The sequence below is a fragment of the Amblyomma maculatum genome, chromosome 3 (assembly GCF_055883805.1).
Source record: "Amblyomma maculatum isolate TAMU_Amacu chromosome 3, ASM5588380v1, whole genome shotgun sequence".
Classification (NCBI taxonomy): domain Eukaryota; kingdom Metazoa; phylum Arthropoda; class Arachnida; order Ixodida; family Ixodidae; genus Amblyomma; species Amblyomma maculatum.
Window position 1 is genome coordinate 174700897 of NC_139346.1, and position 12624 is coordinate 174713520.

Consider the following 12624-nt stretch of genomic DNA (forward strand, 5'->3'; position numbering starts at 1 on the left):
GGAAGTGTGTCCGTGGCGTAGTGATCGTCGCGGCTGCAACCGATGGCAACCTGCCGTGACATGTCACTCTCGGTAGTTGTGACGTAGGTACTCACGGCAGAATAGTTCCAAATCTCACCGCCACGCGAGAACCGAGCAGCCCGCGAATTTCAAGAACCGCAGTTTTTAAAAATTAATAATAAATCGTTGCCTTTGTTACAAGGGGTCGCACTTTGGGGGAACGCTCGAAAGTATGTGTTCTACACATTCAAAACGTTTATTAGTGACATTTCTAGCCATTTCATAGTCTCTTTAAGCTACCTTTTGCTTCAAGACGTCCAGAGCCGAGACCCTCATAATCTATTAAGCACAGAATTGAAGGCCTCGTTATGATACACGAAGGAAAGGAGCCAACAGTCGGTGAGGCCAAGGAAAGCATAGGGGATGTTTATTGTTTTTGAATTTTGACATTTTGCTATTGACTTGAACTAGTGATGTAATCAGATTTAGCCTGAAGATAATTAAATACGAAGTAGAAGGAAAAACAACGCGCCGATGATGGGAACCGAACCCACGGCCTTCAAATATCGCGACTGGTGCTCTTACCAATTGAGATACATCGGCGGCTGTCCAACCTGCTTTCTTGGGTATTTATATTGCACGTAAACGAACCTTGAGAGTGTTCACCAGTGCCACCCTCAACCACACCGGCGGAGGGCGAACGTCCTGTGTTATCGCCAGCATTGAGCGAATCGAAATCACCTGCGGCCTTGACAGCATAGCTGAGCAAATTTGAGCCAATCAGGTTCACTGACCTTGATGGTTTAGGGCGATACTAAGGCTTACTGAGCTTTAAATTTGTGAGAATAAAGAAAGCAAGGCATAATTAGGAATAAGAAAAAGAATATCGAAAATAGTGGACGAAGAGTTATAACAACCAGTTAGGAGGGAAAACGTTTTGGTTATAGAAAACTTTGTATGGCAGAGCAAACATTCCCATCGGGACGCCCCAGCATTGAAGCGCCAAGCGACATAATAACTGCAAAAGACAAGCGCAAGTTAAGTTTCTGTAATAGTACTTGTAACACCCGCCTCCTGAGCGATGTGTATCAGCGATAAAAGAGCAAAAAAAATGTTCAGTTGTTTCTGGCTCATCACAATATTGGCACAATGACCAAGTTGCAAGACTAGGTCTGTAGGGGTAAAAATTTGCCTGATGAACACGACAACTAAGACGTGGGAAGAAAACCTCAAGTTTGTGAGACCGCCAGGCTTTACTCCCCCAAGGAAATAGAAGGTGATTAAATTCATCCAAGGAAGTAAGCGCAGAGTTGCCAGAATTTCGCATTAATATATACGAAAACGTGCTGCCGTCAGGAACATACAGGTTGGAATGAGACCAAAGGTCGGACCACTCAGGGCTGCTTTCGCTAAAGCATCAGCGGATTCATTGAACTGGGGGCCCGTTGTACAGGAATCCAAACAATCGTAATCGATTGGGCATGAAGAGGGATGAGAAGCGTAAATATGTGAAATAACTGCGACTCATTAGGTGCAGATAGGGAAATGCAAAAAGATAATCAGTCGGTAAGTATTAAAGCCGTTGAATAATAATTGTGGAGCTTGCGCAGCGCAAAAACCACTGCTAGAACTCAGCCAAATAAATAGGGGAGAAATCTGGAAGGCGGTGAAAAAAAGACTAGTCAAGGGCCTGAGAGAAAATCCCCACAGCTGCAAACTGATGCCTCACACACCGAGGCATCAGTCACAATTGTAACATGTGAGCAAAATGTGATCAAGTATAGTCCTGTAGTATACCGTTTATCAAAGGAAGAGGCAGTGATTTTGCATTACGTGGATAAACATCATCAAAGATAATATTCACAAATGATGTGATTGATCTCATCGGAACAATTTCAGGCATTATCACATTGAGTGGCCCCAGCGAGGGTTCAACGAAAGAAATTTCAGCAGACTGAAAGCGAGACCACTTTACACTATAGAATTCCTCTCGATGAGCAAAGAACATCAACAGGGTCATATGCCGCTCCGAATCGCACAACTTTAAGAACACTTGGACCGTCAGAAGGTGAAACCCCAAGGCAAAAGATAGCAACCGTGCTGCCAGATATAAGACATCTTTGGACACAACCTTAGGGGATCCCAAACAGGGATGAAGTGCTTCTCTCTCTAAGAGTAAAAGACGCAGTTTATAGCCAGCCACTCCAGAAAACAGGGCACAGCCAAATTCTGAGATTGGCGAATATGTATTTCATGAATCAACCAAAGAGCATGTCTGCGCATACCGCAGCGGGGGCTGCTAAGCCTACGCAGCATTCCAACCGCCCTACTCCTTTCGCAGCCACTTGCTCTCTATGAGTCTGCCAAGTAAGATAGACGTCATAAGTAGCACCGATGTACCTTAAGAGCACACCTGTGGTATCACGTTATGCCGGTAAGTGAGACGGTAACTTGTTGAGCCTGATTATAATTTGGCAAAAACTTACACTGAAAATTAGTGTACATTGGCATAAGTGGATATCCGTTAATCATCGGTCAAGTCAAACGCATCTAAGTATGAATTCAACACTTTGTAAAGGGAATATAAGTCACCTCCTGCGGCCAAGAAAGCTATGTCATCAGCATGCACATGAGTAGACTCATCAGCAGAGGTTGGAACAAAACTCATTAAAAGATTGAAAGGCACGGGAGAGAGAACCGCACCTTGGGGCGCCGCTCATGATTGCCAGATATTGGGTGAAAATACCCCACGTTGAAAGCAATAAAATTTCAGCAATAAGCTTCCGCTCTGTAAACTAGGTTCAGGCATATGTGTCAATCCTGTTCTAGGAACACACCATAGCCAAGCATAACAAATATTGTGCTTGCATAACCGGGTTTAGCAGAGCTATACCGCAACCATTTTTTTTTTCTGAGTCCTAAAGAAAGCCAGTGATGTACTCAAAAATCCCTTCGCGTGTCACGAGACGACGAAGTGCCTCGAGCATAAGGAAGAAGAGGCTTGTGCACCCTGTTCTTGCTCTGGGCCCAGCTCAACGAGACACGCTCCTCAATCAGCGCCGAAGTCTTTCTTGCAGCTCATCTGCCACTACCTCTAGGTGACGTTCCGCGCTGCTCATTACCCAGCCCGAGTGTGTAGCCTGCGATGAGGAGAAGGAGCAGGGAATGCAGCCGTGTGTCCCTCAACGGTGAGCCAGCGACACACCCTTCTCCTCAGGTTTCTTAACTGGGCTTGTAAGTGACCGCGAAAGGTTGAGCCCATTACAATCACACGTTAACGTTCCCGGCAGCACGTTTTGATGTCAAGCCAGTTGGGTTCGCCCTGCGATAGCTCCCTCGTGTACGGTGACCTGCACTGAAGGTACCGTTGGTATCGTATTAACATGGTGCGAAATCATTCAGAGTTGTTCACACTTGCCAAGAAAGTTCTGAGGGAAATAGTTAAGTTCGTCAACAGTTGCACGCCTAGGCGAACTCTTAATACAGCTCCCTTTGTAGCTACGATTGACTACATTAAATTACATTAAATTAGCCTCTCTATATATTTATTTACTGGCTTTTGGCGGTGAATGTTCTGCATAATGTGGTTAAAATAAGTGGTGGACGCACAATTACCACTTGCTTCATATTGCCTCGTTGGCTGTTTCTCATTGTAGCGCGCGCCTGATTGGATACGTTGCGCTTGAATTCGGTTCTGTCACACATAAAAGAAGCTCCTTGCAGCGGACGAATCCCAACCCCTTAATCACTTTACCTGGGAATATATTTCAGTATCTCTGAACTCCCCGAAAAGACACCTATGATTATTTACGATAAGAACGAATATACAGTATCCCTGTCGTGAGATTACGGGGAGCCGTGCAGGAATATTTCTCTATGTAGATTGAATTAGTCGCTTACAGAAATTGGTGCCATATCTTAGGAACAATTATCAGCCACTGCTCCGGCTCGGTTCCAAGAATAAAATATGGTCGAACGAACATTTTTCGATAATTTTATGAATTTTCATAAATATGCCCATGTCAAATAAATTAGTAATTTGGCTGCAGCGTGCACCAAGGGAAGGCCCGACTGAATAGTTAGCTTCGCTTATTCGATCACTGAACCAGTGAGGTTAGCTATAGTCATCGTTTAAACTTCGCGGCTTCAACCACTGACCATGCAGAAAGCAGTAGGCGTTCGAGCTCGTACACAAAGTCGGAACCGCAAAGAAAGCGCCAGACCTCGGGACTGCTGAGCTACCTTTTGCCGTTCTACCTGTGTCCTGTGTTGTACCCCGGCACTAAGGTACGTTACAGCCATCGTGAGAAATAGTTGCGCCACGCTTGGGTGCAGTGGCGGTCTGATCACACCAGACTGCGCGAACGCAGGAGAGCAAGTGTTTCTACTGCGTCTTGCTGATGATGTGCTGGTGGCAGCTGAGCGCCATGCCCAAAGCGGTACTGGCCTTCCTGCCGGCCATCGCACTTCCCCTGCTGGGAATCATGGGCCACGAGCAAGTCGCCTCCAACTACATCTCGGTAATCCCCAACCCTCCGTTTCCCACAAACAACGAGACTGACTGCTACAATGGCTAGCTAGGGTACAGAGACAACGCTACCGCGCAGCTAAGTGCAGCTAGGTGCCTATGGTACTGTGCGCCTCCAGCTAGCGGCCGTGGTACAGTCATACAAACACAAGATCTAGTGAGCTCTGTCATTCAGCTGCAGTCTAACTTTAATGTTTGTTGTTTGTGTCGCACAGCTAGAGTGCTCTGCGCCAGGTTCATCCGAGTGCACTTTTATAAGACGCCGTCCGAGATTCGCATTTAGTCTATGTCTCGATTATGATGACCACTGCTAAAAAACGAAGATGGTTTGGCTTGGTTTGTGAGGTTTACCGCCTCAAAGCGACTCAGGCTACGAGAGACGCCGTAGTGGAGGACTCCGGAACTTTCGACCACCTGGGATTCTTTAACGTGCACTGACATCGCACAGTGCACGGGCGCCTTGCTTTTCGCCTCCATCGAAAAGCGGCCGCCGAGGCCGGGATTCGATCCCGCATCCTTGGGCACAGTAGTCGAGCGCCGTAACCACTGCACCACCTCGGCGGAGCAAAAAACGAAGAGCTGACCTAGAAATGCTGCTTGACAGGTGGGCACCGACTTAACACGCCCGCGCGCGTAGTTTAGTTGACGCACGGGATCAAAGTGGCCTTTCTGCGTACTGCACACACTTCCTGTGAGCGTGTCTCAATGGCGAAAAAAAAGTCAAGCAAACGGAGCATGCACGAGTAGCAGTAATAATAATAATAAGAAGAAGAAGAAGAAGAAGAAGACGAAGAAGAAAAATTGGTTCACAGGAAAAGAAAGGTGCAGCATCTGTCACACTTCTGTCAAACTCGTTCTGTGGGCACCTGTACCGCGCCGTAAAGGAAGGGAAGAAGGTGGGAGTAATAGTGAAGAGAGATGCTATAGTGGAGGGCTCCCGAGTAATTTCGATTACCTGAGGATCTTTAACGTGCACTGGCATCTCACAGCTCACGGACGCCTCTCCATTTCACCTCCATCAAAACGCAGCCTCCGGTGGTCGGCTCAGAACCCGCGTGCTCCTCCGCAGTAATCATTCCGAGGTGGTGGCGCAGTGGTTAAAATACCAACAAATCAACTTTTACAATTTTAGGAAGGGAAAGTAACTACCCGTTTCACTACTCTGTGGACACCTGAACCGCACCATGATGGAAGGAGGAAGACAGGAGGAAAATATTTTATTCATAGAGGTGGCATAGTTGGGTGCTGTTGAGTAATTTGGACCACCTGGGTATCTTTAACCCACAGTGATGTTGCGCAGCACATGAACCCCTTTTGCGTTTTGCCGTCATCGAAACACGGCGGCCTAGGCAGGGCCCAAGTCGACTTAAGTAGCTGAACGTCCCAACCACTGAGCCACCACGGCGGGCATTTTCTCTGGCGTACTGATTTTGATTGTGGAAGCTAGATTTTGGGAACTCCTTAGAGGCCGCCGTATGTTTTGAACACTGCACATTTTGCGTGGCGTGCTCTCGCGGCAGCTGGATGTGCTCACGGCCGCGCTGCTGCTGTGGCTGGTGCTGGTGGGCGACGAGACGGCCACCGTGGGTCGGCTCAGTTACGCCTTGGTGGGCCGCTTCGGAGGCCGCGCCAGGCCTATTCTGGTGCTGCTGACGGGTACCACGTTTGTGGCATCACTCGTGCTGCCACAGAGCCTGGTCGCCGTTGTCGTCACATGCCTCGTGGAGAGGGTCTGCAAGTTTGTGCGCGATGAAGGTCTGCAGGACGCGCAGCGATGCCTGGAGCGCCATGCCGTCGAAGAAGCCGCGGGCCGCACTCAGCAGGTGCGTCACTTCGCCTTTGAAGCGTGTGGCTAGGTCCTCAGATATAGAAGATGAGCTGCATGAAGCCTTGCTGCCGCCCTATTGGTTTCATATATTGGTTTCATTAGGAAGCAGATGTTATGTCTCATTGTTTAAGTTTATAAACTTCAACAATGCGACATAACATCTACTTCCTAATGAAACCAATTTGCAGTGCATTTTAGATTTATATAATCGTCAAACACGCGCCTGTCGACGTCATATCATCTGCAAAGAACCGCCACTGTGTGCTGGCATCATCAGTACAAAGATTTCAGCTTTGAAGCAAATTAAAATATCAAATACCGAAATATGCGCCCTACACAGGTGTTAATACCATCGCCATAACTCAATACCTGCAACACGGAAACAAAACAATGCCCGCAAATTATGTTACGGGACCCCATAAACGACTTTCGTCACCTCCACGTTCAACCAGCCTCTCTCTCTCTCTCTAACACCGGGACGAGTGAGCCGCTAGCACCCCAGCGCTCCTGCTACCACGTGGTCTGATCACGTGTTGTGCTATGTTTTCCGCGACGCATGATCCATGGGCGCTTCATAGCATGCGCCTATCGCCATACGTCAACCGCAGGTTATGCTATTTCATTGTCCCTATCGTCATACTAAGCATCGGTGGTTGTGAAAACATTTCCAGTATTACGTATTACAGAAGGCAGGGGCGGAGGCGCTTAGGAGCTTTCCCATTATATGAAGGGGCCGCTTATAAAGCAAAGGAAAGCCCTAGATGGGCTATCCTAGAGAGAGCGTTAGCAAGGATTTTGCGTTTGTAACGATCGGAGGTACTGGTGAGTAGGTACTCCAGTAATCTAGGGTCACCTCTGGCGCAGGAGGATACGGGAGTGAGCTCTCTCAATATAAAGTCCCTGTTACTATTTGTCTCTCTGTGCAAGACAGAGAGAACTCTCCCTCTCTATAGAAAGGGAGTAGAGAGAGAAAGAATTTCTTTGTTAAAGAACCCCAGGTAGTCGAAATTTCCCGAGACCTCCACTACGGCGTCTCTCATAGCCTGAGTCGCTTTGGGACGTTAAACCCCACAAACCAAACCAAACCATCTTTTTCTAATCGCTATCATCTATCACTAACTATAACTGTCGGAAAGTATATACAAGAACTCTACCGATATCCCACGGAATCTCGCGCACAGGTGATCGCGCCACTTTCTACGGACGCCACTCATAAGCTGTTAGACTCTCGCCTTCAAACCTTATAATGAATGACCTCCTCCTTAGGTGGACACGTTGGTGCTGTACGAGGAGCTAGCTATGGCCCTGTGGAAGCGCCACCAGTCAGGCTTGGACGACAGGGATTCGATCGAGTGCTGGGACGATGACGCAAGACGCGGAGGTGCTGAAAGCCCCGATATCAAGGTAACGCGAAGCGGACAATATCTACAAATGTGGCAAGACTACTTGGCATTGAACAGATAAAATTGCGAGATCACTGCAGAATCTGCACTAGGGAAATGAGAAAGCCTGAGCGTTGCTGCTGCCCACTGTACATCGTGCGCCCGTTGCTACTAGATGTTAGGATATCTCACAGGAAAAATGATATATTCCATTTATTTATTCTAGACTCCATATTCCACAAGCAGCCACTGAAAATATAAGGACTCGGGTTAGCTTTGTGAGCACGTCGTGTTACTTTCATAGCTTTACATATACAATATGCTTCATAAGCGAAGTGTCACACCATGTAGAAATGTTGTCAGCGTGAGACGGAAGAAAACTATTATCGGATTGTTGCTTTTGCTGAAAAAGCCAGAGCTGGTGCCGCTCACGTAAAACTGTCCGCTTATTTAACCTTAGTCCGCCCCAAACTAGAATATGCTTGCTCGATCTGGGACCCACACCAATCTAACCTTACAAAAACACTCGAATCCGTCCAAAACAGAGCGGTAAGATTTGCCTTTTCAGACTATTCATATCACAAGTGTTTCATCACTAAAAGACAAAGCTAACCTTGCAAACTTAGAATCCCGCCGTAAAACCACCAGGCTCTGTCTTTTAAACAAATTTTATCACTCACCCATGCGGAATGCCGTTATCACCCCTGCGCATCGCCACTCAGCCCGGAGCAATCATCAACCAGCCGTCCAACCCCCTCATGCATCTACGTCATCTCATCTCAAGTCATTTTTTGTTTTAACAGTAAAAGATTGGAACTGTTTACCTGCCGTGACTCATCTCGACAACGCGCGCTTCAAATCATTCATTGAAAATATAACTTGATGTAAGCCCACCCCTCATGTAATTCCTCTCGTGGGCCTTTGACGTACTAATAAATAAATAAATAAATAAATAAATAAATAAATAAATAAATAAATAAATAAATAAATAAATAAATAAACAAATAAATAAATAAATAAATAAATAAATAAATAAATAAATAAATAATGTTTGCCTTGTCCCGACCGCCGGCGGTTGCGTTTAGGTGGAGGCGAAATGAAGGGGCGTCCGTGTGATGTGCGATATCAGTACATGTGAAAATCTTCTGGTGGTCGAAATTACTCTGCAGCCCTGTCTACGGCTCCCCTTTCTTTCCGCTTTGAATCTCACCTTCCTTTACAGCGCGGCGCAGGTATCTACGGAACGTGTGACAGATACTGCACCTTCATTTTCCTGACAATCAATAATTAAATCAGAAACACGTGTACTTCAGGTTGACATTTCGTCACATCCATTGAACATCGACATTAGTCGTATGGCTAATGTCGGCGTATGTTTGATTATACTTTTTGCATTTTTGGCTGTAATTAAGTAATCATTCTATTGACATCCTTTTTTCCTGTCGCATTTTCATATCATCCTCTATCGATAACAACCATTCCTTTGATCCCTACTCTACTGAAAACGACACAACGGCTGCGAACGCCTCTTGCTGACTCGACCTTGCGCAGTATCTGTTTCTTGCTGACTCGACGAAGGCGCAGTATCTGTTTCACTTTCCGATAGACGGCTATACTTCATTAGGCTGTCATTCGGACCCAGCGAGACGAAATCCGAAGTAGCACCCGGCTCAGGCCCTGCAGTTGTAGCACGATGCTTAAGACGCTGGATTATTGAACTGTCGTACCAGGCCTCGAACCCGACCACCGGCGACTGCATTTCGATCATTTCGATGGGGGCGAAAAGCAGAGGCGTCCGTTTCCTGCGCGATTTGAGTGTACGTGGAAGGTCGAAATTACTCCATAGCCCTTCACTCCCCAAGACCCCGCAGGGGTGGCGCAGTGGTTGCGGCGCTCGACTACTGTTCCCAAGGACGCGGGATCGAATCCCGGCCTCGGCGGCCGCTTTTCGATGGAGGCGAAAAGCAAGGCGCCCGTGTGCTGTGCGATGTCAGTGCACGAACCCCAGGTGGTCGAAATTTCCGGAGTCCTCCACTACGGCGTCTCTCATAGCCTGAGTTGCTTTGGGACGTTAAACCAAACAAACCAAACCAAACCTTCACCCCCAAGGCACCTCTTTCTCTCTTTCCGCTTTCACTCCCACCTTCTTACCTTTCCGTACCGCATAGCTTAGGAGTCCACGAAGAGTGCATGACAGATAATGCACCTTTGCTATCGGTTCAACCAATTAACATTTTTTTTTTTTTTACATCCGCGTAGCAGAGCTCAGGATTAAACGCTTTTGTGGCGCGTTTTATTCATGTGTGCACCTGCAGAGCTCCAAAGCGCTGACGCTGAAGCGGATGTCTATTCTCAAGCCTGCCTCAAAGGTGACCCTTCACAACGCGGACGCCACCGATGCACACACGCCCATGTAAGCAGTTTGATATTTGACCTTCAATCTGACGGGCTTTGTACCTCACTACCTTCTTCGGACCCTCTACAAAATCTAGGACACTTCAGTGTGTTTCCCTTTCCTGCTACCAATACTTCTGAGACTCTTACAGCGAAAACTATAAAGGACTCATTTCCCTGTTTTGCGCAGTCAGCGTTGGTGAGAGCTGCCGCTTTTATAAATTGGAACGCTGCGTCTCAGTGGTTATGCGTTCGGTTCCTGACAGCGGCGTAACGCGCTCACGACCACGGTGCTCACGACTGTGTGCTGTGCGGTGCTCTGCAGCCTCTATCCTAGCTCACGTTCAGGGAGCTAAATACCATATGTTCACCTACCCACTTTCAACAAATGTTATAAATCTATTTCTGTTGTGACAGCAGGACGCACTGAACTTCAACACCGCAGTCACGTGAAAACCCGAAGAACAATTGCTTAGGAACGCTGGTTCGACCCCGTTCACGATGCGGTCTAAGTGGCATACCCGTTACTTCGGATAGAAGGCCGTAAATCAGCGTTTATTGTAGCAAAGGTTTTCGTGGAATACCTTGAGGTTGTGAGCTAAGATGGACAGCATTTCCGGTATCCCTCTTTTTAGCAACCTGCCCGCTTTCCACCGCCCCTCTGAGAGCGCCATTTTCCCGACAGCTTTTACAAATTTCATGACGGTGCAAGCATATCTGTTGACACAAGAGGATGAGGTGGGGAGATGAGACAGGGAAACTGCAAGAGAAACGATCACTACTGCTGGTGTAGGACGATGTTATTTGTAGATTAACGAGGGCTTTGTACAGCGATGGATCTCTGGATGTATTTAGGCTGGTGACGACAATAATGATCAGAGAAAAAGTCAACCCTATGTTTTTTTCCGTGAAAGCGGTGCCCGGTTCGCAACCTCACCGGCTGCCGAGCAGGCTGCCGTGGCGGAGAGCAGCAAGCCGCTTGCAGAAGGCAAGCTGATCCGTGCCAAGCGTCGACGCCAGTCGTTCGCCGACAGGCCGCTCGTGTTCGAGTATAGCCAGCGTCGGCGCATACAACGTGACCTGACGCCAGCACCCAGCCGCGTCTCTGTCCTGGCAACCGAGGAGTCCAGCAGCAGGTATACAGTGAACGCCACGCATTTCACTCGCAGCCAAGCGCTGTGGAGAACTGGGGCGAATTCCCGCCCACATTCTGACACTGCGAGTACAGCATGTTCACGGGGAAACAACAAAATTGGCTGGGCTGCTCTATAAGTGGTACAGGGAAGTTGTCATTGCTAATACTTTGCCTACGTGCCTTCGTTTGAGCGCCATTGTCCCCAGGACTAGGACCCTGCTCTAAAATTTCACTTTCTTTGTGTGTTAGGTCAGTGTTCGAGCGCTCTAGACAGCCGTGCTGACGACTGTGCTTATGGACAGGAAGCAACAGCAGGTCAAGAAATGAAGCTTTGATGGAATGTTTATCCGGAGATATCAGGCTAATGCGAGCCAAACGGGAGGTACTCATAATAGGAGGTATGAATGCTCACATAAAAGATTTGGATGGATTTTAAGACTGCCCCGGAAAATTTATTTTGACAATGGTGTGAGCAGCACGACCTTATTGTAAACACAGAAGAAAAATGTGATTGCGCAATCACGTAGAAATCTGGCGCTTTCCAATCCGGCATTGACTACTGCATAATGACTGGAGTCTTTATAATAAAGACTAGGTGTGATAAAAATAGATGAGGAAAGCATAGATAGTATTCCATAATCGGTTAATGGTAAGGTTTGGGTATAGCGGGAAGGGTAACGCTGGACCGCGGAAGCATGACATACAGTGGTGATTTCGGTATATGAACCACCAACATTTGATGGCCATATCAAAGGCGGTTGAGAAGCACATAAAAAAGGCGCAAATTGGTCATGGACGTATAATTAAGGGGTAGACGTAATTCACACGGAAATAGATTTGGTGCTAAAGAAAAACTAATGGAGAGGCAAAAGAAACCAAAATGTTGGTGGGACGTAGATGTTAAAGAGGCAATAGCAAGTCGCCAAGCAGATTCCAGGGCCCATCGAAGAGCCAAAAAACATAGACCCTTGCCTGAACTTCAGCATAAATGGGACGAATACAAAAAACAAAAGAATCATGTCCATTTTTTGGTATGCAAGAGACAATCAATGATACAGCTGACAGGTGCATAGCAGCTAGATATTCGAAAAAAAACAACAAGTGGTCACCTAGAAGGTTCTGGAATCACCTGAAGGCACTTGGCGAGAATTAGGAACAAGCGCGCTGCCATGCGAACGACGAGGACGACAATGTACTGAAAAATGAAGAGGCCATGCAACTCATTTGCGAATAGCTATAAGCGGCTTTTAAGGAGCTTGAAAACAGCAGTGTTAACCTTGATGCGGGTCATTACAAAGAGGAAGTATTTAACAGACATCGACAGATTGGATTAGGAAAGGGCGAAGGAGGTGCATTT

The 12624-nt window shown here is 47.3% G+C and overlaps 1 protein-coding gene across 1 annotated transcript in view; it reads left to right on the forward strand.

The window, feature by feature from the left end:
* LOC146197008 (uncharacterized) overlaps positions 1-12624 on the forward strand; it is an 88587-nt gene that overhangs the window by 38543 nt on the left and 37420 nt on the right. Inside the window, exons 11-16 of the mRNA XM_084597111.1 lie at positions 4166-4287; positions 4371-4520; positions 6049-6351; positions 7623-7760; positions 10054-10151; positions 11047-11268. Coding sequence (XP_084453237.1) covers positions 4166-4287; positions 4371-4520; positions 6049-6351; positions 7623-7760; positions 10054-10151; positions 11047-11268 — 1033 coding nt within the window. The remainder of the gene's footprint in view (positions 1-4165; positions 4288-4370; positions 4521-6048; positions 6352-7622; positions 7761-10053; positions 10152-11046; positions 11269-12624) is intronic.